Consider the following 27,116-nt stretch of genomic DNA (forward strand, 5'->3'; position numbering starts at 1 on the left):
ATCTAACAGAGACCTTTAAACTCTTCCCACTACTTTTCTTGCAGCTTCTGCCTGCTTTCCTTCCCAACCACCCTCAGAAGTCCTCCACTGCTCAGACCCCCTCAGTGCTGTCACGTTGTTATTGCATTACCAGTCTGTGTAGAAATGGGGTAGAAATGAGCAACTCACTTCTACCAAGGTGAGTACCTAATACTTTCTAAAGGTTTTTATTGTGTGAATTTGGTAAGAAACAGTGTTAATGAGTAACAAGTACATTTGGATATACTTGGGTTTTTTCAACTCCAGTTTTACTGTAGCCTTTTTACCATCTTCTCCACTCCCAGCTTCTTCCCTTTTGGTCTTTCCAAAACAATGCTGCAGAGTCTTTTCCTCTTCTGCCACAAATGTAGCATGCATCTGTTTTACATATATCTATATATTCTAATGAAATATGCTACCGTATATTGTTGTGATAACTTACCCACTGTGATTTTTTTCTTCTGCTTTTAAATAACAACTTGAATAAAAAAAAACCTCAAGCTTTATGAAACCTATTTTGAGGTGATAATTTAAGCTAATTCAGTGTGGTTTAGCCAACCATATTTACGTAATGTTGGCAGAAAAGAGTTTTAATTCAGTATTTCTTGACAAAGTGTGGCCTCATTAATGACTGTCATTTCAATGGAACCTCAGTAAACGACACCTTGGGATTACAGTGTGCTTCGTATGATTATTCTGTTGGCCTTGTGAAAGGCCATTAGAATTACCGTGATGAAGAGGCAGGGACTGCTGCCAGCGCTGTTTGATCACTCCCTACCTAGCCTGAAAGGTAACAGAAAGAGCAGTGGTTAGGATATTTTGTCAAAAATTGAAAACAGCATGTCTTTTAGTTACGCCCAATAAAATTAGAATGGGTTGACTTTTTTGTTACTCGATACTTAACTCTTTCTGCAGGCAATAGCTGAAATATTCTGAAAAATTCTGGATCTTAATTACTCATTTAAGTTTGTGGTAGAGCCAAGAACTAACCCCAGATTTTGTGAGGTCTTTGGATTTTGGCCTTGTGGGACATGGCCAGGTAAAGCAATGGCAGAGGTAACATATTACCACAAGTACTTTGTTCTTTTAAAGCATGTTAAAGCTGTCTCTAGAAGTACTTCGTTTGTACTCTAAGATGCTTCTGTGATACAAGAACAGCAAAAATACACCTTTTAACAAAAGTCAGTATTTCTGTACTTGTCATGTTTTGTCCGTTCAGGCTGTCAGGACTTATTTTTGTAACAGCTGAGGGTTTCTCACTAGTGTGTCTTCTTGCAAATGGGGATCCTGTAGTACAGGCTTTCTGCTTAACAGTTTATCTTTACAGGTTACTGTTTCTGCTTCGTTTGAGACAGATCTTGAGCGGTTTTGATGTTAAGTCCTTGAACAGGATTTTAATTAGTGGTTCCAGCTAAACTGCATGCCACTAAAAATATTTTAGCCTTGGTTTTCAGCCTTTACAATGCTGATGTAATGATGTGGTCCTTGGGTGCAACCTCACTTTAACTTTGGGATTCTCTCTTTTTGCACCAGTGACAAAAGTAGGTGCTGCTGTTAACTGTGACTATGGAAGTTCATTTTCTTCATGTATGTTTTTTGTTAAAGAATGTTTTCATGTCTCATTATAAGCTAGTATGACAGCTGCAAGTCAACACTGATTCCTGAAGGCACACCATGCACATTCCCACTGTGCATGTAAATTAACTTGTTAATCACATAGACTTTCTCTTTATTTGATTAGTAAAACTATATAAAGGAGATCTGCCAGTTGGATTTCATACTAAGTGCAAACGAACTTCAGCTCTTTACTATTGACAGTTTATTACTGCTTTATGCTTAAATTAAAAAAAAAAAAAGTCCTTTTCAGTCAGCTGCACTTAACAGGTTACTTGGGATTGTCATTGTATGGCTTTCTTCAGTGAACTTTTCCTCTGGGGTAGGCACCTCCCTCCTGCCCCTTCTGATGCAGGCTCAGCTGCATTTTTTAAAGCGATGCTCAAGTCCTTCCATTGCTCTAGTTCTATACATTCCATCGGGAGTTCCTATTTCCGAGGAAATGTATAGTTGGAACCTTTCAGACTCCTGAAATGTGGCAGGGCTATGATGTGATTTTGTGACTTTTTGTTTCTTCTTACACTAGTCAAAGGACTTGCTGTAGTATGCAATAAACTGAGCCTGAGTTTCATTCCTTATCTCCAGTGGGACTTCACTGTAGTACCTGAAATGTTCTTGGTTCTGACCTTAGCACCTGCGCCCTTGGCATTCTTTGTGCCATCCTGCTATGGCAAATATAATTGTGAGTACATGAGACAATTGTGAGTATACCTCATTGTCCATGAAAATTTGCAGCATGTTGCTCTATTTGTTGGATTCTGCAACCAGTTCAACTTGCCTAGGATATTTTTCCACAGTTTAGTCTGGGAGTTTTCCTACAGTCCTCATTTTATTCATTGTCTGGCTCTGTTAGTGAACTTCAATGCTTCTCTACATTGTTATTACAATGGAATGTAGAACTACAATCATCCTTATTTGAGTTCACTGATGTTTCTTCAAAGATGAAACTGGGCTGCCATGCTGTGTTGATAGAGCAGAAGCCCTGTACTCAAGCAAAACTGGAAGGGCTGACAAGCATGAAAATAGCAATGCAACAGGAAATTATAAGATGATGTATTTTCTTTACATAACAAATTTCAATTGTGTTTCAGTGTAAAGATTTCCAATGTGAGTCTACAGAGCAGAGTAAGATCATTTATGAAAAACATTTTGTCCTTTGGTTTTTTAACAGTTGCTACAAATAGGTTATGTCCTATCTGGAGCAGTCATGTTTAGCATAGTATTTTGATAGTCTATTCAAAGTGCATCTCTGGTGTTCTCTCACCTACTTATCTGATTTAAATCTCTAATACTGTTTTCGAGAATACCTATGTGGGAGCAGAAAGTGCAAAAATCCATCAAGACTGGCTGTGTATCAAGGGGAAGTTACTTCATCCAAACACCTTGCACATCTCCTTGTATAATGAATAAAGATTATATACACCATAAAGGTCTACATCCTAATGTTTCTTTTTGTGCCATGTATATTGTGTTCACTTTGTACAAATAGAATAAATGTGCTTTTTACTTAGACCATCAAAGAGTCCACCCATTTCTTCTGCCTTCTGGAACAGAATTAATCTCAAATCATAGAGAATGGAGTTGGATGGCTGAATTATAGCCAAGCAGAATTTAGACTGCTGTGCTCAATAACACTGTCTGCATATGCTCCAAAAAACAGAACTGGAATTATAAGTGGGTGGCTGCTGCTGAATTATACGTAAAGACATCATGGTAGAAGGAGGGCCTCAAACTCCAGATGCCTGAACAGAAAATAAAGAGGACCAGTTTCAAAATAAGATTTTTTTTTAATTGCAGAATGTAAAGGTTTCTGCTATAAGATGTATAAATTCTAGTATTCTTTGCAACTGCATTAGTGAATGTTGGCTGGCTAATGAATGACATTGCTGTTTGTATCTCTAAAGATGATGATGGTGGCTACATGGGGTGCCATGCTAAAAAATGTAAGACTGACTGTAGCACTTGCAGAGTAAAAATGCTAGTGTCTGAGTGAGAGCTTTTTACAAATAGATTATTATAAATAAAATTTGTAAGTAGATAATTAGAGCAGAAGGTGCAAAATATAACTGATGAAAAATTTTGATAGTTATGTTCACTGTTGCTCATAGAAAAACACCTGGGTTCATAAACTGATAAATACTCCTTAAAACCATTTATGTAAAGGTAAATCATTCTTACGTAATGAACAATTCTTATGCAAAAACCCCAAGACAAAATCCTCCATCTTTTTTCCAATATCTTGTGGTAGATAAGGCACTTATGCTTGGATGAAAATATCACTATAATCTGAGTCCTGAAGATTATGTATTTGCAGTACTGAACATCTATCTGGATACATGAAATATTTTCTTGCTTATATTCCATTTATCTGGTATTCATGCAAATGACCTAAAAAGAAAAAATATATGCAAAACACCTTCTCAAGTTTGTATTTCACTGCAGAAAGGATTTCTGTAAAGATCAAGAACGGCATAATTTTAAAATAACACCATCCTGTTAACAGTTAGCTTTAACATTTTGTTGGTGAGATGTAACCTTAAATATCTATTAAGAGTTGAGGAAAAAAGGGCTTTGCAGTTAAGTTAGGAAACATTTTTTTCTTTACTTCCTTTTTTTTAGTATTTTTTTATGAACTACTTAGATTGTTTTATGTTGTTATATATTTGGAGAATAGTACAAATTCTGTACTTGCCTATTTTTGAAGTGGAATGAAAGCATATCATTACAAAAGTCAAGCCTTCCTTCATTCCCTTGCCCTCACACAGACTGACAGCAAACACAGCTTTATGCAGTATTTACAGGGGATCCATCTCCTCCTTTTGATGCACATCTTGTGCTTTACTCTTCAGTTAGAAGGACGAGATGGTAAAAATGACACTGAGTTTTGCATCATCACTTGCTTCTCTACATCTTTCAGGTTTCCATATCTGGCTGATCTACAGGAGAGTAACAAGGACAACAATCAGTATATTGTCTAATTCTGAGTAGATTGTCTAGACAACTTTTAGTAAAGAAACAAGCTATAATTATATCTTTGCTTGGCTTCCATTCTTACTAGCCTCTGTAAGTATTACAGTGGGATGCCTTGTGTATGCTGGGAGAGAAGGAGGAGACGGTAATAGTGAAATTGGCCTGGATAAACAGACCTCTGAAACTGGGCTGTCAGGGGTCTCTCATTTTGAAGCATGTTGTTATGATTTTAAACACCTCAGAAAGTGTTTTAAATTTGTGTATCTATTAGTATGTTCTAGCTGCCATAAAACCAAAAACCTCTCTCGTGATACTCACGATCTTCGTAAAACTCAGTACTTGCTAATTGCAGCATATGCAGTGACACACCACAGCAGCAGGTGATGGAAAGTGCCTTACAGTGACTAATCCAACTTTGTACATTAGATTTCAGAAGCTCTCCAGCATCTTGGCATGCTTGTTGGAGGAAGCTAATGAAATTACTGTAACAATGAACAGAATAGTTTAGTGCCTGCTAATGTAACGGAGGCAGTCTGGAATTTCCTGGTAACAATGGAGACTGGATATTAAGTGGCACTACAGTAACTCTAATTAACAGGATCTTCCTCAAAAATTAGTCCCCCCACTCTCTTTAGCACCACTATTTGTAAGGACAAGGCATTAGTCTTTACAAAAAACAAGCGCACAATATGGCTGTAGCAATTGCAACAAAATTGTCTATTTTCAATTTTGTTTTCAAAGCTTAATGACTATAGGTATCTTGTATTTACAAATCAAACCACTCAACTTACTATATGGTCCCTAGATAATCTGGCATGGGACTGAACATATCCTAAAAATGTCTGTCATCAGTCTTAAGAATCTGCTACAGTAAGTCTAAGATATAATAAAACAGAATGGAATTAGTTTAAGTAATAAATGTTTAATCAAAGAATTTTACATATTATTAACAGCATTCATTTGGCCAAACATCTACATGGTTGTAGTATCCTACTTGTATATAAAGTGGGAATGTATCAAGTATAGACTATGAAAGTGCAAATAACAATTCAAGGTTAGAGTAATTTTTTTACATTATAAAATTAACAGGTTTACAAAATAGTCTTGCCAAACTTTATTTTTGAATTGTAAAGTCAATGACTATGGTGTTAAAATAAGTACCAAGAAAATACAAATTTAATAGGCAAATTTCATGCTCATAAGAGTAACACGGAAACAATGGATATACCGCACAACCTAACCAAATTACAAAAAACCAGAACCCACAAACTTCACTATCTTCACAGAGAGCACTCTTACATATCTTACTGTAACTTTGCAAGACATCTCAATGCAATACACAATCTTTTTGTGAGAATCTTCCTATTCAGAAATTACAATTCAAGGAAGCTGTGTGAGTTGAACAATTTTCAGACCAATTCAAGATGGTCGTTCATGAAGAACTGTTTCAGTTGAAGGATTTTATACCATAGAACAATTTTAAATAGGTATTTTTCCAAGATGTCCAAAGGTTCAGTATTATGTCAGGAGTAGGGTGGCTAGAGGAAAAGTTGGAAAATTATTTGAGACTATTCTATTCTGTTCTCTCTAAAGATGCTTGCAAAATGAACTAGGTTTTTATGGGGTAAGGGGAAATATTCTTATTTCATTTTTTACTAGTACGAACCTTGTGATTGCAAGGTTCAAAAGCTGGATTTGCATGAATTAGTTACCAAAACACTCACTTGAACTCACAGTAATCAATACATAAACTTTGCTATCATGACACTTGCCTATACACACTCAGTAGTAATAAACTTTTATATCATATCAACAAATCTCTGGTAACAGTTAAGCAAAACTTAAAATGGAGTGTATGTAATTTGCTCGTGTTATGACAAGTTTTGATTATACGTAATTAAAACAGCCATTTCAACAACTTACTCTAGTTGTAATTACATACTGTACCATTGTATCTCACTAACTGTAGATTGATGCTTTTAAGCAAATCTAAAACCAGTATTTTTTTTTCACGGTACAACAACTAGGAAAAGGGGTTTTTGTTTTTTTTTTTAAATTTTATTTTTTACACTAAACAGTAATCACACAGCAAATGAATATTGTGCAATTGAACAAATACCTAGCAGTGTTTTGTTTATGCAAAAACAGTGACTGAACATTTAGTTATTTACTGTAAAGGCAAGGCCATGGGTGGTTTTATGGAGGTCTTTGCAATTAATAGCATAGTTACTCCAGAACAGACACTGAATTTGAATTACTTGTTTAACTGTGGCAACTATCCAGTTGGGTTAGGCAAAGGCACCGTAACATGTTGAGCAGAATGTGTTATCTGAACTTTAATTGTGGGACTGGCTAATATATGAAAATTCTGTATTCCTATATTTTTATAAAATGTTATCATTAAAAGTAATTGCACTACTAGTGCATAGAATGCTTTGTAGAATTATGAAAACAAAGAACTATGATTGCACTTCCATTAAAGTGTCTCTTAAAATACAGCATAGCTGTTGCTAACTCACTGTATTTTAATATTTAAAATAACTGTTTAACAGCAGCATTAGGTTTTATTAACTTAAGATACAGGCTACATTTAATTAAATGCAGTCACCATGGCAACACACGCCAGTTAAATTTAGAGAAGCAATGCTACCCAGTGGTTTCTTTCACTGCTAAGAATTGGGGGATTAGTTTGATAGAGTAACACTGCACTGTTTCGTTAGGCTACCGCCAGCTAACTATTCACAGTTTGGCACATCTGGACTGTAAATAGACATGAAAAAATCTTTGATTTTAATGGGAAAAAAAATCCCCTAAAACTTGTTCCTGGAGCAGTACTAAAGAGAAGCATTAAATACCTCTGTTCACACTGCTAACAAAAATGAAAAATGAGTACGGAAAAGTTATGGAACACAAAAACAAAATGCAAATGAATTGCTAAATGTTATGTTGGTGAAAGAATGAGTTCTAAAAAATGGAATAAACTATTTCTTAGGAAAACCAACCAAAATAATCAGTGTAAGCCTTTAATCCATACTTTCAAGTTAAGGATCATCAACCTAAGGCTAAACAGATGCTGCATTGTATTAGGAATGTGGAATATGACCTACTTATTCCTTCTTCTTGAGAGCAAAAAGGCAAGTACTACCTAATTAAATGCAAAGGATATTCCTTGAAAGGTTCACATTATTATAAAGAACTACAATTCAAGAGAACTCCTAAATATCCGTTGTTACGTCAGTGGTTACAACTGAGCTGTAATTATGTGGATCAAAGCCTCCATAATGCTTACTCCACATAGTGTACCATCTGTCACCGCCATTCATGGACTCCAGATTTAGTTTTTATTCATACCAGATGCACATGTTCAATCCATTCACTTGAGGTTTGAGGAGTCTGACTTGAAGTATCTCCTGAAGCATCCAGGGTGCTTGTTACCTCCCTGTTACTATCACCACTTTGTGATACTGTTTCGCCTGGAATAATATTTTCTTCAGAAGTGCTTTCCTCTGTTTGGGTTCCTCTGCCTTCGTTTTTGAGTGCATCCTCAAATAGTGCATGCTCTTCCTGAGGCTCCAGCCCTGTGTCTATAAGATTTGGTTGACCTGCTGACCTGTCTTCAGTACTGGGTTGCTGCAAATCCTCATCCGTTTCTGTACTTGTTGAGGGGATCAGAGCAATACTCTGTGGGTTCATGTCATGAAACCAGGCCATAATATTTCCAAGTAGATTCTCACTGGTATTGGGATCCTGACTGCTGGAATCAGCATCACTAGATGTTGAGTATAATCCACTTCTTGTATCACTGCAGGGGTGTGAATGAACACGATCAGCTGAAAAGGGATCATTGCCTGCACCTAATCTCATCAGACTGTCTCCAAGTTCTAACAGCTCAGAGCTGCTCAAAGCGCCTCTTGGGTTATCTATACTTATGGGAGCAGAGTCCAATCTTGTAGGCAAAGAGGTACCTATTGCTCCTAAAGATGCCTCATTATTTAGAAAGTCTCTAGTTTCTTCATCTATGGCCAAGCCAGATTCTTGTAAGGATAACTGAATAGCTAGCAGGATGTTTGGGTCATCTTCATCCAAAGAACTCAGAGCCTGTGGAAATAGATAAGGTTGCTTTCAGAATAAAACTTTCATCTTGTTACGTAGTTTGGATGAAAAGGAATTTGGGCTCAAATCTGGAACTCACTCATTATTCCTACATGCCATTTATCAGAATCAATTCTTGCCGACACAGTTGACAATAGAATTTAAAAGGTGACTATTGTTACATTAGTGATCGTTTAGCAATTCTTACCAGTGTGAATGTGTAATATGTTGTCCTAGATTCTCCCTTTCTCATCAAAGAATTAAGAAAATTTGCAGAGAGACAAAACGACACAGAAAAGCAAAGCAGAGGAAGGCAAGGCAGGCAGAGAGAATGGAAAAGAGATTAGGGGAGATACCTGAAGAGAATCCTGGTTCTCAGAGCGACTGACAGGGGTATAGTCATGAAGCGAAGAGCTGTGCAGAATACCCATAGAAGCTGAACTCACCATGGAGGTGCCATGTCTTCTACTACTGCCACCTTCCTGAGTGTCTGTTCGGGCAATTGAAACAAAAATGGTTGAAGAACCAGTGAGGAAGCCTTCTCCACTGTTATTTACTGACAGAATCTCTTCCTTCCTTTGGGATCCCAGCTGTGTAATTACTCCTTTATTCACTCTGAATGAAATAATCCAAAACACTCCTTCCACACCAACTCTTACACAGTGGCAAAGCACCAGTCCCACTGTTTTAGGAGTGACTGTCTGGCTCATTTGTGCCTTTCCGTTCTCAATACCCTTCTTCATCTCTTTGAAAGGATGGCGTATGCCATCAGGAGCATGAGCCCATTGGCAGGAGGGGCAAAGTGCTTCTAAGGCACACACATGATTTCGATTTATGGAAAGTCCTAAAAATGCTGCGTGTGGACACAATACAGGATGCATTTACAGGTGGATTACAACCAATGTTTTCCCATTTCTCTGTTCTTTCAAAGACAACAACTCAGCTGTAATGTTAACATTACATTAATTTTTACTGTAACATTGCAGCACAATTAAGAGTAGAGCCAGTAGCGTATACCTCAGCAATCACTGACATTGCTGTTTTCTTAAAACAACCAGCAAAAAAATAGAAGTAAAATGCTGTTTCCAGAAAAACTAATGTAACTCTTTTGACTTTGGCAAATGGAATTTTCCACTTCAAAACTCATAATGAAATAAGGTGAGACAAACTAATTTCCTCTTGCATGCTTTAACAGTGTGCACTGGTTGTCACTACAATATCCAAGGATTCAGTCAAATTCTAGTCCTCAAACTAACAAGATGGTTTTGCCTTTTGCTCGTAATAGGGAAGGACCAAAGCTAACCAAAATTCTTTTTACTGTTTCTAAAATAAAGAAGGCATTTGTTTATTTCTCCTCAGTAAAAGATTTCTCCTTTTGTTTTTAAAGGACAAGCTATGTATAGGACTTAAGTTCATGAGATGCAGCGATGGGAGTTTGTGCAGCATGGCTTAGAGACCCAGCACACAACTGGCAAGCAGCTCTGAAGAAAACAGTGTCACAGTATGATTTGGATTCGAGCTATTTTTGTACCTTCGCACAAGCTCCTGGCAGAACGGAGACAGCCCAGACAGCCAAGTTACAGTGACCTTAAGGGACAGCGCTACCAGCCCTCGCACTGCTTAGAAGAGCAGCGTGCTGGAAGTCCTAGCCCATGCCAACGTGTTTCCTGGCTGTCAATACAGGAGTTTCTGAGCAGGGTTTTGGAATACAGCCTTACAACTATCTTCCAGCAGGCCTATAGCAGGGGAAGCCTCTGCTACAGTCTTCATGCACCAATGGTTCTTTTAATTGGCATAAAAGAGCTGGTATATAGATAAGGCTGTCATATGAAGTATGTGCCCTTCAAAATTTCTTCAGAAAAGCAAACCTGCTCTAAATAGCTGAGGAGCTGTTAGTGGGAAGATCAATGCATTTCTCTTTAAAAAGAGGACCAGCCACCATGAAGTTAGCAACACTTCTCAGATCACATACAAAAATGCAAAAATAAGCCTTTATTTTGTATCCTGGAAAATACAGCAATGTACTTGAAACTTCTTTAAAGTGTATCCACAGAAGAACAAACACTGTGGTCACTACTAGCAATTTCTGAAGCAAGAAGAAAACAAAACTAGCCCCAGGCAGGAACATACCTAATGTACTCTCACTGGGGTCATCGGGATCCGGAGTATTACTCAGCAGACTGTGCATATCTCCACGTCGACGCTGTCTGTGCCTCCTCCGATACTGAAATTCAGCATATTCCTGCATAAACCAAAGGTTACAAAATACAGGGCAGCATGCAGTAATATTTTTCTGATGTAACGAGCACCACATTTTTATAAAAAAATGTGTGATTTTATATGTTCATTATAAAATCACCTGTTTTCAGAAAAATAAATTGCAAGTTATACCATGCAATGCTTAACATAAATAATAAAAAAAAATTCCAAGGTAATCCAAGGTAATAATGAATTAGCAAAGAAAAATACTTGACATATTACCGACATTTTAATACTTGCAATCTCCCTTTTTAAAGAATTCCAAGTATGCTTTTTTTTTTAAAAAGCTTTGATGCCAAATTTTATATACACACACATAGACACACTTTTAAATAAATATATACCCAGTGATTTTGGAACAGAAAAGCAATTAATCTGAATTAGACCAACAGACTATCTCAAGAGTCCCTGTTGCCAACAATGGCCAGTAGAAAATACCCTTTGGAAGACTATAGAAAGCTGGCAGACATACACCAGGACTTGTTACACTTTTCCCAGCCTGCAGGACAGTATGGCTCAGGAACTTCTTAAGCCACAGCTGATGGATTTTTATTCCATGAATTACACATCTCTTCTATTTTTGCCTAACTTGACCTAACGAGCCATACTATATGGATGCAGCCTGTAATTTCTCATGTTGTGTGTATTTACTAAAGACAGTTCATGTAACATTTATGGGAAAGACTCACTAATTCCCAAGGAGTAATTATCTTAATACTCAGAAATAAATGTTTTGATTTCTATACTTTTCCTAATATTAAGAGACTAATTTTATGATTGAAGGCAAACTTGCAGAGGTACTTTCTGGTTAGTACAGCTGACACCGAACCTGACTGTGTAGGTAAGATCTCTCGGTTATTCATTTACACAAGGCAATAAAAATATACACACAGGTACTAGTTCTTCTCTTCTGAAAAGAGTATTGGTCTTTTCTTCCCTAAGCCCCAGGTAAGGAAACCTGTAATCCAAAGGCTTCATTTGGCCAAATGACTTGGGAAAGATAACATTACCATTAGCTTTCTTTTCTTATATTAACTCTTCATCTTAGAATACCTCAACATCTAAAGTATCTAAAATTTAAATCCTGAAGTGTCATTTCTCTTACATAGTGACTTTATTAATTTTGATGGTATTACGATGGTATGTTGTCTTTCCATGAAGTGTTTCAGACCAAATTCTTACGCATAATGACATATACAAGCCAAAAAAGAATAGTCACAAAATGATCCGTGTGGGCAGATTTTTATCTATGTAAAATCCACAAAAATTCCAAGAACATCAAAATAGCTGTACTGGACCAGACAAAAGGTCCATTTAGCCCAATATTCTGTCTTCAACAGTGGTTAGTAGTAGATCACAGAATCATAGAATCATTTAGGTTGGAAAAAGATCTTTCAGATCATCAAGTCCAACTGCTTGTTAGCCTATGGAACAGCATAAAAACCAGGGCAAACATGAAGTGATTCTTCTCTAAAATATTTTTCCAGCTCCTAGGGACCTCAGGGACTTCCTAAATGGAAGATTGCACACCAAACAACAGAAAATCAAATCTTGATATGAAACAATATAACTGAATTATTTTTAAAAATATATAATTATATAACTATGACTTGGATAAGAAATAATGAGAAGTGATCACTGAACATTAAAATTTATTAGTCATATCAGATCTTCTGTCTTATCTGTTTGCAATAAAGTAATAGATTTTACCAATAGCCATTTAACTTCAGGTTGCTTTTTAACCTTTAGAAAGATATCTTGATTACTACTGATAAAATTTTATTTCTGATTACTTGGAACAATTTTATACATGTGAACAAAAGGAGTTTTAATTTTATTGGGTAGAAATGTCATGGTTTCACACAACGGTCTACAACAAGCAGCATTCCTTGCTAAAACCAGTAAGATTTTGTTTTCTGTAATGATCTGGTATACACAGACATTCTACTACTTGTCAGTAAAATTACAGCTCTATGTCAAAACTTTTGTAGTGAAATTCACTAAAATAAGCAAAGACAACCATTATTAATTCTAAAAAATTCCTTTAGCATAGGTGGTTGCAAGTATCCTTGATAGCTACGTAGCAAAGAAACCAACTTGCATCATTCAGTGCCACATTTAGGCAAATCACAAAAACTCATAAGCAATCATCTAAGCAGGGCTGCAATGGCACCTACTGCTAAACAGCTTATCAACATGTTTTGTATCAGCTTCTTCTCATAATCAGTTCCACTGATGACACGATAACATCACAATGAGTTTGATATTATCGAATATGGAATTATTTCAAAAGAAAGGACTACAGGAACTAGACAGGAGAAACGAGTTGATCTTTTGTAGAGAAGCAAGCTATTTTCTCACCAGCATGATGCTCACCAACAACAATAGCAAAGGAAATATATAGAAAAAGTACAGGGAGTTTTCCAGGATGCTTTAAAATGACTAGCTAGGAAGAAAACAGCACCAAGGAAATGCTGAAATGAAGTTTCCTTCCTAACTGAATGTTTTAATCTAATGCTCTCAAAATATTAAATAAAAACTAAGATGATAAAGGAAAGCTTTATGGGAAGCTTCTCACATTTTAGTGCAGTCTTGAAAATTATTTATTCTTTCCCATATACAGATAGTGCAATATTCACTTTAAAAATTATAATTTTCATTCTTGGTTGAGCAGCAGAAGTTAATCTCATTTGAGTATGCAATTTCCATCCTGCTTCAATAAATAAAAAGAAACATTTCAAACAGTTAGCAATATTTAGGTGTATGCCTGTATATTTTTGTTGAATTGTTACAGAAGGATGGAAATTTCTTAGACTTTTTCTCACATTCTACTGAACTGATGTTGCATTCAAATGTTACCTACACAATTTAATGTATTTATTACTTGAAGGTTCCCCAGCACATAGACACCAGTTTATATACAATTTTAAAACTGCTTATGTGCTTGGAAAATGATGAATACAACAGAGCTTGTCTAATGCCACTTTAAATAACTATAGCCATGCTAGAGGCATTGTTTAGAGTCATTGCACAATTAGCTATGCATATATTTCCTTCTATTGTGAAATAAATAAAATGGTAAGCTTGAACTTGAAATGCTTTGAATCAAAATAAGGAAGCTCTTCATGCAGACTGCGATCATACCTGTGTTTCTAGAATATGCAGAACTAAGTTAAAAAAAAAAGAAAAAGAAATAGTTTACCTCGGGGGATGCAAATCCTAAATATTCCCAATCCCATGTTCCACCAGCAAAGCTACAAAATGAAGAGATATACCATAAAGTTTAGAAGTAGAACAAAACATGAACAGCCTCCAGAGCTTCAAAACCTATCAACATCTAAAACCCAGTGCACTTGTAACTCTCTAAACTTAACACGTCTTTTGCTTTAATTCTTACCTCAAAATTCATTTAGAAAACCATACAATTAAATTTACTATTCCAGAACTCCTTGATATTTTTAGCAAACACTTATAGATTTTTGGAGTGTACCAGGTATTTAGTGACAATCTTGAAGGAAAAATTGAAATGGAAGCCACGACATCTAATCATTAATATATTACAAATGGGGAAGCGATTTAGGTTGCGACATACAGAGCAGCGATTCTCAAACACATTTTTCCTCAGTGAAAAGTTGTAATTCCACAAGGACAAATGTCCAAGAAAATGTCACTACCTGGTTACTCACAACCACCATGTTTATCAGCTCCACTTTACCTCATTGTCAAAGAATGACAGTGAATTCACCCACTTTGGCAGCTATCAATGAACTTTTTTTTTTTTGACTTGCACAGCATTTTGCTGGGATTACCTGCGCCTGGGTGCTTCTGGTGAGTCTGCAGGAGCAACACCACGGGCCACAGAAGCCAGGAACTCTTGCCGCTTCTGCTGCACAAGACAAGCTGCACGGATGATTTTATGGCGAGGAGTCCGAAGGTAAGGCCTGTTCACTTTCTGTGCAAGGTCTTCAGTGACCATTTCTAGGTCTGTCTGCAATAGTTAATAAACCCAGAATAAAGTCGTTTTACAGTGAAATGAAAATTGGGTGGAGCTCTACACAATAAATACTGTGCAGAATGGTATCCATTTTCCTGGAAATACCATCTGAAATACCAAAACCACCAAAATACCCCAAAATGTCTGCCCTTCTAGCCTACCATTTTACTGACCTACATGCTGTCCTCCAGCTTGGAGGAGGGATTCCCTGTACTCACACATACTGAGCATCTTTGGGGGCTTGAAAAGGAAAAGGAGGCAGCAGCCCCTGCTGCTGATGCCACCACCACCCAGGTACTCCCCCAGTTTCATCCCCAGTGACTTGTCAGACACATGAGTAGGGAAAGACAGGGAAGAGGAGCTACAGAAGGAGATTAAAGCTGAAGATAAAATATTACCTTCAGAAAACCAGGTTAACAGTAAGTAATTTTCTTTTTTCCCCTTCCACCTGTCCTTATCCCTTCCATTCTGCAGCAAAGTGTTGTTTTTCATTCATTCTAAAATTAAACTAAAAGCTACTGTGTCACAGAGTAATAAAAATGCATTCATTTTCCAACTTGGTTACAAATACAAAGCGGATGTATCAGTTTTATACTACAAAACTAGCAGCAAGACAGTAATAACTAATATTACAAAGAAAGAGTTACATTAGAAAAGGAAAATATATGCATGTATTACCTGCATAAGTTCAAATATTTCTTTCTTTGTGCTTTTAGGCTCCAAAAAGAATCCATATGGATAAGAACACTTAAGAATGCGGCGAGTTTTTAGAAGCTCTTGTACTGCATCTTCAATGAATGTGGTATCAGGACAGCCTCCCTCAGCTGTAAGATGAACCAAACATTGTGAAAGTATTTTCCTGCTGATGTCAGCATCCCTTAGAGAGTTTTCCTCCAAAGTAATACAATTTATGTGCATGTCAGTTAAATATTTTGCAAGTAAACAGCAGCAAGTTCTCAATGACTACACAGTGTTTTTACTAAAAGAAATAAGCACAAAATATTAGCTTCTCCCTTACTAATGCTACTTTCTCCTTGAGTCTTTGGAATAGATAAGATTTACTGTACATTTAGCTTTAACACACTGCTTATAAATTCTGCTACTGAAGGGATCACATCACACAGCAGACTGATGTGAGGTCTATAAAAAAAAAACAAAAACGCAAAGCTTTAGCCATAACAGAGTTGATTTGATTTCAAAACAAATTCATAGATCACAGCAAATACTTACTTCCACTGAGAGCTCTACTCAACTGTTCCATCTTTTCTTTGGCTGTTTTTAGAAGGCGCTGTTCTAACTAGAAAAAGAAAATAAATAAAAGACAATAAGAAAATTATTTTTGGATTAATAAAATAGCAACAAAACCCAGTAAAAATGGCTTGACCCATACCTGGTAGCTAAGTTCATGGTTCTTAAATCTTGTGTAATAATGCATAAACCTATCAAGCTCTTGAAATCGTCTATGTTTCTTTTCAGCCTGGAAAATAACGAGGAAACCAAAGAAACTAAGATAAATTTTATGATTTAATTTAGCAATCACCATTAGATATAATTATACAACCAACTGTTTCTATTCCCACTATTCATGAAGTATTGCACATAATTGACGAGTGCCACGTAAGTAAAGAGACAAATGTAATTTCTGAAATTCACAACTCTTAAAATACTGTAACCAAAGAGTTGCTACACTATGTGTACATGCTATTTAAGCAAACTTTCCAAATGCCAAAATTAAGGCATGTCTTCTGTAGTGCACAGCAGCTAATTACAGTACCAGCACGCCCATCTCACAAAAGCAAACTATGGCACAGAGAAGTAAAATGACTTGAGTAAAGTCAACCAGTGGTTGTTACAGAAGCCAAAACCAGAACCAAATCTTATGTTTCTATCCACAAATAAGCAGTGTTTTCTTTCTGTCTCTTTGATATATTTAAGGTTGTATTTTTCCATTTAGAACTCGAGTTGGAAAGAATTTTGATTAAACTTATCCTAAACAGAAAGTTGCAGCCTTAGCGCTATTTTTCAGACACAAACATTCATTTGTTACCTCTACTGTCATCTCCTTGGACTGTTCCTCTACGTGTTGAATAACCTCATAGCGAGTGCATCGGTAATAGCCTCCAGTGGAAGAGCTGTGCTTCTTCCATTCTTCCAAGCATATCCAGCAAAAGTCGTATTTGCACTTCAGAAAAAAAAAAGGAACAAGGGGAAAAAAAAAAAAAAGAAGCTGATACATTGTAGATTTGCAGTTATGTATCATTATTCCTCCATAAACAACTGAATTAACATCATTCTGAGCAGGCTTATGGTCACAACAGTTTCTGAGGAGCCTCCTTCCTATTTTACGTACTGCAGAAAATCTAGGTTATCAAACCATGTCAGTCATAATTTTTGTTCCTTGGATCACAAGATTGTGTTGGATCTACAAGTTAAGTTTTTTGTGGATGAAATAAATCAAATGATAAATACAGCTGATCTGCCCTGGTTTTTTGTTTTTGTTTTTAAAAAAGTCCCATTTTTAAAGCAACACAGAAACTGTTCATGAGATAGGGAGAATTTTTTCCTACTATCAATTAAAAAACCATGATTATTGGTATTTTTGTGATGTGGTGTTCCTGATGCAAAATACTAATAACAACTACTAAAGCAGGAGAGAAGAAACCAGAACATAAACTTTGAAAAGCGATTACTTCAAGGTGAGCCTTTTCTGCATTGGCTGAGAAGAGAACTTTAAAAAGAGGTAACACCTTACAAGGAGATGATCTGACTTATCCAGGCTTCTCTACATCAGAGAAGATCAAACTGTATTAAATATTCTCAACTCAGCACTGAGTTCTCAGCTAGTTTATTTCAAAATAATTCAAAGCTGTTTATGGATGGATGGGCAAAAGACTTTACAGCTTGGTGAATCCTGTTTATTTTATCTGTTTTACAGATGAACAAACCACAATCCTGAAAAAATGACGCAAAAATTTACATTAATTAATATGAAGACATTAATATTATTATTGGCATTTGATAAATTAAGTTGCGTTTCTTCTCTATTTGGTAAGTTTAACCTTTCCAGGAATACCTAGTCCATACCAGATGTGTTTATCAGTAGTTGTTCTATACAATCGAGTACACATATTACAGGAGGAAATGAAATCTAATTCTTGCATTGTACTTTTGCTAATTTTGTCTCACCAGTGGTGCTGATTTTCTTCTAAAAAACAATGTAGACTAGGGTATTTCTTCTTGTTATTGTGCTGCACCTTCTTTGCTCATAAACATTTTTTGAAGCTGCTTGCTTCAAAATGGTAAGATAAGTGGTGAGAATGAAGTATGAGAATAATTTTGTATAAAAGTGTTAAGTGTGTATCACTGCATCATCTGCCTATCATTCAAAACCACTCATATTCATGAAAGAAAAAAATTTATAAAATATTCAAAAAACAGTACAAGTTGTTTCACAAGCAACAGAACTAATAAAGCTCGACTTCCTATTAATTTATGTGTATATCCTCCTACTGCAATAATCTCACCTCTCCCAAATGATCTCCCTCCATGATCACTCCACCGTACGTATCTTCTAATTTCTCACATCTCCAAAAGCCTCCTCAAATAACCCAAGATTCACCCAGCATTCCCAGACCATCCTCCAATACCTCAGTCTCAGTAAAGATTCAAAACCACATCATCTGTTTCTACACATCTCCCAATACCCTGAGCTCTGTTTTATGTGTCTTTATGATCCCCTAGCTATGCAGCAGCACCACCAAGGCTTAACAAATCACATCTGCTGTCTGGCCAAGCAGAAGAGGTAATTGCTGAGCAGGTAACTGCTGAATAGGTATTGCAAGCCTCTCTCTTGGTGGCAGTACAAATTAAGTCTCTGCACCATACAGCTACCAAGTTACATGAAACTTGCAGTAATTTAATATCCATGAACTCCCTCCTGTTCCTTCGTATCTGGTTCAAAGCACCCAGAAGGTAAAAAAAATACTACAGGTAGGGGAGTGAGAGGGAGCAGGACTGCCTAAGCCTTGTCTCCTTAGAAGCTGGGCTCATAAAACAGTATGATGGCTGCTTAAATAGAGAAATGTGATTTTATGAGTAAAGAGCATCCTCCTCTACACCAAGGTACATGCTAGCTGCTAAGAGGCAGTTGTAGCTCATCATGTAGTAGGCTTGAGCAGACCTTACAGCAGACCTTGCAGCAAAGGCAGAAGCTCCATCACAGACCCTGACTTCAGCAGAGGAAGAGACAAGCAAGGTGTCCACTATACCTTGTGTCTGAGCCCTGCCAGAAGCTTGAGGATACCCTTCCTTTCCTTCCTCACGAGGCTGAGGGGAGGCAGCTTCTGTTTGCAGAGATTTCTCTACCACAAAAGGAATCTGACTGTTTTAAGGACACTTCAAGCTGTTTATAAGGTACAGCATCAAAGAAGAAAAGAGAACTGTAGTTGTCAGCCAGTGCCTCAGAATGGTACTGAATTAAATTACCTACATTCAACAGTGTTTAACAGCTAAAGTCTTCCCCAGCCTGAAGCCACCAAGAGACAGGCCAAAATACCTACTCAGCGGTTACCTGCTCAGCAATTACCTCTTCTGCTTGGCTCAGACAGTGGCCAGGCAGCAGATGTGATTTGTTAAGCTCAGGTGGTGCATCTGCCTGAGGAGGAAGGAGCGGCAGAGACAATGTGTGATGAACTGACCACAACCCCCATTCCCTGTCTCCCTGTGCTGCTTCGGAGGAGGAGGGAGAAACATCAGGAGTGAAGTTAAGCCCAGAAAAAAGGGAGGGCTGGGGGAAGGTGTTTTTAAGAATTAGTTTTATTTCTCATTATCCTACTCTGATATGATTGGTAATAAATTAATTTTCCCCAAGTTGAGCCTGTTTTGCCTGTGATGGTAATTGGTGACTGATCTCTCCCTGCCCTCATCTCAACCCAGGAGCCTTTCATTATATTTTCTCTCCCCTGCCCAGCTGAGGATGGACAGTGATAAAGCAGCTTTGGGGGGCACCTGGCTTCCAGCCAGGGTCAACCCACCACACATACTTTTGTTTGATTGAGATAAGCTCAGTGGCAAAAGTTGCAACAAACATACATTTTACAGCTCTTGGCACTATGGAATTTACGAGCTCTTTTAAAAATCATTTAAGAAAAACACCAACAAAAAACCCCAGCAAACTTGGCATACACCAAAGTGGAGGAGAATCTGTTCTCTGCTGCCACAGACAAAACTGAAGAAACATCACCAAAAAAAGCCCCAACCTTCAATTCATATCACAGAAAGAGAGAATATGTGATGAGACCATAAAGAAAATAGGATCTGCATAGCAATGGAGAGAGACTAGCATATTTCCAGAAAAATAGAGAATTGCCTTCTAAATCTCTTAGCTTTTTATTTGAGGCCAACTATGTTAAGTGTGTGCTACTTTCTTATTTTTAATAATGCTCCTCAAAGAGGTATTAGCTGTAGTTATATAAGATCTTTCTGACATAAAGAAACAGCATTCTAAATATGCTGCTTTTAACTAATTTGAGAGAAACAGCATTCTTAAAAGATACTGAACTCATTGCAAAAAATATTTTTTCTATTTCAGTAGCATAGTGCAAACTCATGACTAATTTTTTGGCTGCTGTCACCAAGAAGTTTCTTTTGGAATTACTCTTTGCTGTCTTTTCGTTCCTACTGATTAATTCCTGTTTACAGTTTTCCATTTAAACGTCCCTGTTTTGTTGCTATGTTAGAGAAATAATGCAAAAGAAAAATGCAGTAAGGCAAAACTTTCATTAGAGGTTACCACTGCTTAAAATGTTTCATCTTCTGCCAACTAAAAATGTTCTTTCTCTACTACATTATTAATGATGATTAACCTATCAATTATTTGTTTCCTTAAGTTTCATACTGTATTGCCAGCAATTCTTACGTGTTTATGAAATTTCAATGATTACAGTGTTCACCTGCCAGCCAAACAGATTTCACTAAATATTAAACATTTTCTATATACATGTAACCCACCATTTGCAAATGATCTAATTCTTGCAACACGTTCCATTAGATCTCAGGCATGACGTTTCAGAGGTTTTAGATGTCTGTGCTGCTAAAATATACGTGACATACACAACCTGAATTACGATTTCACAACAAATTATATGAAGGGTCTTTCTTACCTTTGCACATTGCATGTGGTTGCAGCCCTCGTTCTTCTGGATTGGAGATTTGCAGTTGGCGCATGGTTTGGAGTTCGTTAGTAACCACAGGCAGTTGGCAGCATCTTCATATGCCTCACTCACTCCCACAACTTTTTATGGGTGACAGGAGGATACGCAGCATGCAAAAACAGAGAAGTTGAAATTGTACCTGTGTAATCTTTTGTGAAAATCATATTAGGAAAGATAGATGTTTACCTGTTTCTTGACAGAATATTGTAGTTTGTCATGATATGTATTTCTCAGATATAAATATCTAATATTATCACATATATTATTTCTATATATTTCTACAGAAATTTATATATATTATAGATGACATTTATAATATGTAAATGACAAAATACATATATGGGAAAAATTGGCATAGTTTGACAAAGTATGGTGTATTTTGCCTCTATATAAAATTTTCTATGCTTTCCAGAATATTTATAACATATTATGGAAAGGCTCTGAACTGTGGTAACCAAGTTAAGTTAGTATTTATTCAAATTACTTTTAATCTTTATGGTTTTTGTTTCTGTTGACCAAGGAAACCCAACCTTTATTAGTTGTTTCAGTAAAAGCTATTTAACATTAAGCCATTCCCCACGATTCCCTTGCAATTCAACCTCAACCTTACTATTATTATCCCCTGTTGGCCTGAATTCGTTTTAATGCACACAACCAACCTCATGGAACACAACTCAAACAGAAGTGCAGACTGGGCTAAAAGATTAAAAATTGCTCAGGAAAAATAAAGTTACATTCAGGAATAAATCAGTAAGAAATCTGTAAGAGGGAGGGAAAAGAGTTTTATATGTCTGACTGAACCACATGTGGATTTACGAGGAGGAATGATTGAAGGAGAACAGTCTATCATAGTGCTGCCCTAATATGCAGTTAAAGCGTGAAGCAGCGCCTTATTCAGGGTTTTAATTTTCCTCTTCTTTTTTACCCTTTTTTTCAACCAATGTAGAGTTCAACTCAATGCAACTAAAAAATCCCTCTAAAACCAAAAGATAACAAACAAACAAACAAACAAACAAATTAACCCTCGCCCCAGGCATGACTCTTACGTTCTTCTGGTTTCATTTCAGATATTTTCTGAAGCCAGTCCTTCCAGGTTTGGCAGTCACAAGGTTCGTGCGCTTCACCAAGACATTCCCTGAAAATTAAAATAACACAATAACTAATAATTTAGATATTTAAAATTAAAGTTAAAATTGGTTTAAGCTAAAATACATGGAAACTTAGAAAGAGATGCTCAAACTTTAATTAAAGTCAGGAAATATTATTTTAAAATACTCTCAGAGCACTTGCTCACAAGCACAGATGACTATCATTAAGATTAATAAAGAATTTAAATGAGACATGAAAGGAAAAGAGCTTTTTAAAATTACAACCTGAAACATATCAGCTCCCTTGCAGTTTGTTTGAGTTATGCCCAGGTACTATTTTAGTGTCAGAAAAAGAGCTAGTATAGTTTCTGTGACAAAGGTAAACTAGAATAGATTATACAAAACTAGGTAGTTTGCTATAGCTGAAATGTATTTTATGTAGAATTACTTGCATCTATTCAGTTGTAATAATTAATCTTTCAATCGACTCAGGGTTTCAATTTAGAACAAGATCCAATCCTTTCAACACCAGCATTAAGTATTTATGGGTATTTACTCTTTCCACCAGAGTTTCTTAAAACGGGGCTTTAACTTAGTTACACGGACACAGTGAAGAAATGAGTCCCTTGAGCTTCTCCTGAAGTTACTACTAGCTTTAAGGATGGCAATCACTACTACACAGTGGCAGATATATGGCTTCCAGATGGTGCTTGGGTGTAGATGTGTCAATACGGACTCCGGATTTGTAATGATTCCCTTTTTTCACTGGAATGGTAGCAAATAGCCTCAGACATCTGCCATATCAAACAAAACAATTCAGAGGAAGTATATTTCAGATGGGCACCAGGTGCATCAGAGCATATGCAAGTTTTCTGCAGATCCAATGGTGAACTGCTCTCTGCAGTGCATTGTCAGAAAACTACAATTCTCTTCTGATTGCTCTTGTCCACTTCTTAAGCAGGAACACAGGAACAAAGAAAAGGTTATGGCAACAGTTTTCAGCTTTTTTCCCACTAGCTAGTCTGCCATCAAACAAGCTTCAATTCGCTACACAAGGATCTTTGGTTTGGAGATACTTCAGATCTGTAGCTGGGAAAGATTGTACTGGAATGAGTAACTACTCTGTAACAAGGCAATCTCAGCCCTGATTGAAAACTGATACCTTTCACTTCTGTGGGACAGCAGTACACTTAAATCATTGACTGCAAGAGAGCCAAGACCTCTCACACAGTATTTGTTGCCAGAAAGGACTGAAATTAGCAAAAATTAACTTTAACAAACTCACTTTTAAGTTAAAAGCTGATTAGTCAATCTATTACTGGGGGAGGAAGGCCGGGGGGGAGAAAGTTGTGTCTTTGATATTTTCAAATCTGTACATTTGTGGATTTTTAATGAAGTGCAATCATATGTGTATCCTGTATCTGTATCTGTATGATAGTCGCAATAGAGTGTTAAAGAACAACTTCTCATGGAACAAGTTCTTTCCTCAGCCTACCCCAAAATAAGGATTTTTACACTGGGATGCCATTTTACTAGAGTAAGAGTGTTGAGCCTATCACTCATAAAACTTTTTATGAAACAAAGTTGTATTTTGGATAGACTCCCTGACAGCACTGAACGAAGGGAACTAAGGCCAAATGGCTGTGACAATTAACAGTGTAAGCCTCCCCAGACTGTATTCCTCAATACTCAGCAGGATGGGTGATTTATTTGAAGGTGCAAACTTAATAAAATCATAGCAAGTTTCAACAAGTTAAAATTCATGGAAGGGCTAAAAGCATCATCCAAGAAGAACGCAGCTTTGGATTTTCTTTACTCTCGTTATAATATTTGTATCATATAATGAATTTTGAATCAAAACAGCAGAACACTGTTGCAACTTGTAATTGGCTTCCCAAGTGCACCTGAAGAGATGTCTCTCCCACGGAACAAGACTCTGCCCCTTGTCTCCCCCTAGGATGAAAGGCATGAGGACTGATGGTGCAAAACTAAGTGTGCACTGTCTGGTATGACTATTTTCCAGAACTATCTGCTTGCTACAATTCCTTGTGCTTCTGAAACAGCATAAAGGGACATTTAAATACCTCAGAATGCTTTTTCTGAAAGGGCATAGAATTCTGTGTTTGTTACAATAGATCACACTTTGTTGAAGGCCCTGTTAGTGGTGGGTAATGAAAAATGAGTCAACTCTAAGGAACTCTGTATTTAAAAGGAATGTTCCTACTTCCACATTAAAAAAAAAAAAAAAAAGAAAATTTCTCAATAGACTCAGAGAATTTTCTTGCTTTTATGAGCAGGAAGGCTATAGATCTGAAAAAAGCAAGTGGTTATCTAGGGGTTGGTTTGGGTTTTCTAATGCATAAATTCTGAAGGATCTCTTACTAAATGCAGTATCAATCACTATTACAATGTCTAAGCTGTATATACCTGGGTAAAACTTGCAGAGCTGACATAAGTATGGAACTGTGGGATGTATTAATTGAACTTTAAAGATATAAAGCAAGCTGCCTTTATGCATATGGCAATGATGAAAACCCTCTGAACTGAGAACACACTTTCTTTTTCTCCAGAGGAACTCATTCGTGCACAGGGTTTTTTGTACTGTTAGACTAAGATGACTGTCCTCAGGAAATGGTTCTGATTTACTGTACTGCAGGATGCCTTGGTTGCTAGCAGAACTTTCTTATCATTGCTGAAACTCTTCATTCACTTTTGTAGGGATTAAAAAAAAGGCCTTGGAAAGGTCATCTCAGACCTTTTGCTGCTAAAATGAGGTCTTTTTCAAGACCTTAAGCGTATTAGCTTGTGCAGTATCTCAAAGCATTAACAAAAAAGGAACATTCAGAAATATGAGGAAACAAAAAAGATATTTCTTATAAAAATTAGGCACTCAGAGGACATTTTCACACTCAGAGGACATTCTGGGGACCAAGAAGTTCTGTCTTCTGGCTTTTGTGGTTGCTTCATTATGTCTACTTTCCTCTTGGTCTTTCTTCCTTTCCATTCACAGGGGGAAAGAACAAAAATCAGAGGCATCTTTCATTAAGAGTCTTATGATATTTGGAATCAAGCAGATTATTCAGGATCTCTTCTTGCATCGTGGTTTCAATTGAAAAATGAAAAGAAAGATTATTCAGCTTGTCTGAATATCTATACTTTGGTTGACCCTTTTTGATTTTCCAACAGTGAAAAGGATGTTCCTCTACAATAGTCATAAACTGACAGTCTGATAATCTCAAGGAACTAGGATACAGCTTTGCTCTGCACTTCAGAAAAATATCCCACTGCTTTTTTGCTTGATACTGTTGTTGTCCCTTCCGTGGAAGTGCTGAAGATAGCCAATCTAAGGGATGATTTTTAAATCTTATGACTTTTTACTCCTTCACAAGCTTGTATTCATCTTAAGACTCAACAAAAGATAACATAAAGTGCTGATCCTAAAGTGAAACAATGATTGGAGTTATCCTGCAAACAGAATACCTATGTATGAAGCAAAACGTCCTTCATAGTCCTGTTTAAACTCCAGCTTCTTTGATGTGATTCTACCAAACTCAGAAAGAGCTAAAAATTGCTGATTTTCTAAGCTACAATTCAGAATGCACCACGTTTCAATTATAATACAACTATCCAGAGCAGACACAAAAATCCCTCCACCAATATCCCACTTCTCTGTCCCCTCGGAACAGAATATCACAGCGCTCCATACCGCTGCTTTGCATCTAACAGAGCCAATAATGAGTAAGTCAGAGTTACAAACCTTGCTGCGCCCCAAAACACTAAAATAATTGTGCACATGAGGTTATTTAGTGCATGGATACAGGATAGTACAATCATATACCATTCCATACAAATTTCTGTTGCACACTTGGTGCTAAGTGGGACTTTATAATTAATCTACGGAATAGCAGTGACTGTGAGTTTGTATAGATGTAGGTAAGTTTCTAATACTAACCAGCAGAAAAGATGTCCTTTTCCACAATCTACAGCAGGGGCTTTTAGCATAGGGAAGCTAAGTGTATCTGATCCTGTTGAATTTGATCCTTGTCTTGTTAGCCTTACTGCTCTTTCACAGCCTGGTATAGGACACCATTTAATAGCAGGATTATTTTCAACAAAGGCCTGGGGGAAAAAAGGAAAAAAAGGAAAATATTTTACCACAGAAGATCAGATTTCATCACTGATACAAAACACTCTGTATTCATAATCTTCCTTTGAAGGGACAAAGCCAAAAAACATAAGGATAATCTTGTAGCTACTTTAATAGGCTTTTTAAAATACTTATAAAAAGGGAATAATTTAATCTCCACCTTAATAATGGGGTGGATTTTTTTGAATAACAACAATACTCCAGACTTATGCTAAGATGCAAATGGCTTCCATCCCAAACAAAATGTTCAATGTGTGCAAGTCAATTCCTTTGTCATATGGCTTACTATAAATTTCTACTATATATGCACTGGCAATACACTCATTAACAGAACTGACTCTTGTAGTTGAAAAAAATTAAAACCTTACTGATTGAAACAAAAATCCCACAATATATCTCACCCAAAATAAACTTGAAATCAGAACTAGACTAACTCAGGAATTTACCTCCAATCTTTCTTGGTTAATGTAGCAGGTCTTCTTTTGTAAAACTTACATCTAATAAATCAGGAGGAAAGGAACTTTCACTACTTTGCTTCAAACCTATGCTGATCACCAGCCACTTGAAATATGAAGATGTAAAAGATTAATCAGATCTAGTAATTTAATTTACATCTTGCTGTGTAAGACTGTTACTGTGTATTAAAGAGACTTGTCACACAGAGAAAGTATTGTAAACAAAAAAAATATTTCTCTACTTTCTTTTGCCCCACCACCGATAAA

General features: G+C 36.6%; 2 protein-coding genes across 6 annotated transcripts in view; one reads left to right on the forward strand and one right to left on the reverse strand.

The window, feature by feature from the left end:
• The window catches only part of PEX1 (peroxisomal biogenesis factor 1), a 129,900-nt gene that overhangs the window by 69,368 nt on the left and 33,416 nt on the right, over positions 1-27,116 (forward strand). The window lies entirely within an intron of this gene.
• The window catches only part of ANKIB1 (ankyrin repeat and IBR domain containing 1), a 104,697-nt gene continuing 83,085 nt past the window's right edge, over positions 5,505-27,116 (reverse strand). For 2 of the 5 annotated variants that reach the window (XM_075746188.1, XM_075746189.1), the window contains exons 9-20: positions 26,200-26,366; positions 22,206-22,294; positions 21,109-21,239; positions 16,995-17,129; positions 16,338-16,424; positions 16,178-16,244; positions 15,626-15,771; positions 14,763-14,941; positions 14,156-14,207; positions 10,825-10,936; positions 9,051-9,184; positions 5,505-8,700 (exon numbers count right to left, since the gene is read on the reverse strand). In XM_075746188.1, coding sequence (XP_075602303.1) covers positions 7,948-8,700; positions 9,051-9,184; positions 10,825-10,936; positions 14,156-14,207; positions 14,763-14,941; positions 15,626-15,771; positions 16,178-16,244; positions 16,338-16,424; positions 16,995-17,129; positions 21,109-21,239; positions 22,206-22,294; positions 26,200-26,366 — 2,052 coding nt within the window. In that variant the 3' untranslated portion in view covers positions 5,505-7,947. The remainder of the gene's footprint in view (positions 8,701-9,050; positions 9,185-10,824; positions 10,937-14,155; positions 14,208-14,762; positions 14,942-15,625; positions 15,772-16,177; positions 16,245-16,337; positions 16,425-16,994; positions 17,130-21,108; positions 21,240-22,205; positions 22,295-26,199; positions 26,367-27,116) is intronic. The other 3 variants (XM_075746190.1, XM_075746192.1, XM_075746191.1) reach the window with 3 other exon arrangements.

Source organism: Balearica regulorum, chromosome 2, assembly GCF_011004875.1.
Source record: "Balearica regulorum gibbericeps isolate bBalReg1 chromosome 2, bBalReg1.pri, whole genome shotgun sequence".
Classification (NCBI taxonomy): Eukaryota; Metazoa; Chordata; class Aves; order Gruiformes; family Gruidae; genus Balearica; species Balearica regulorum.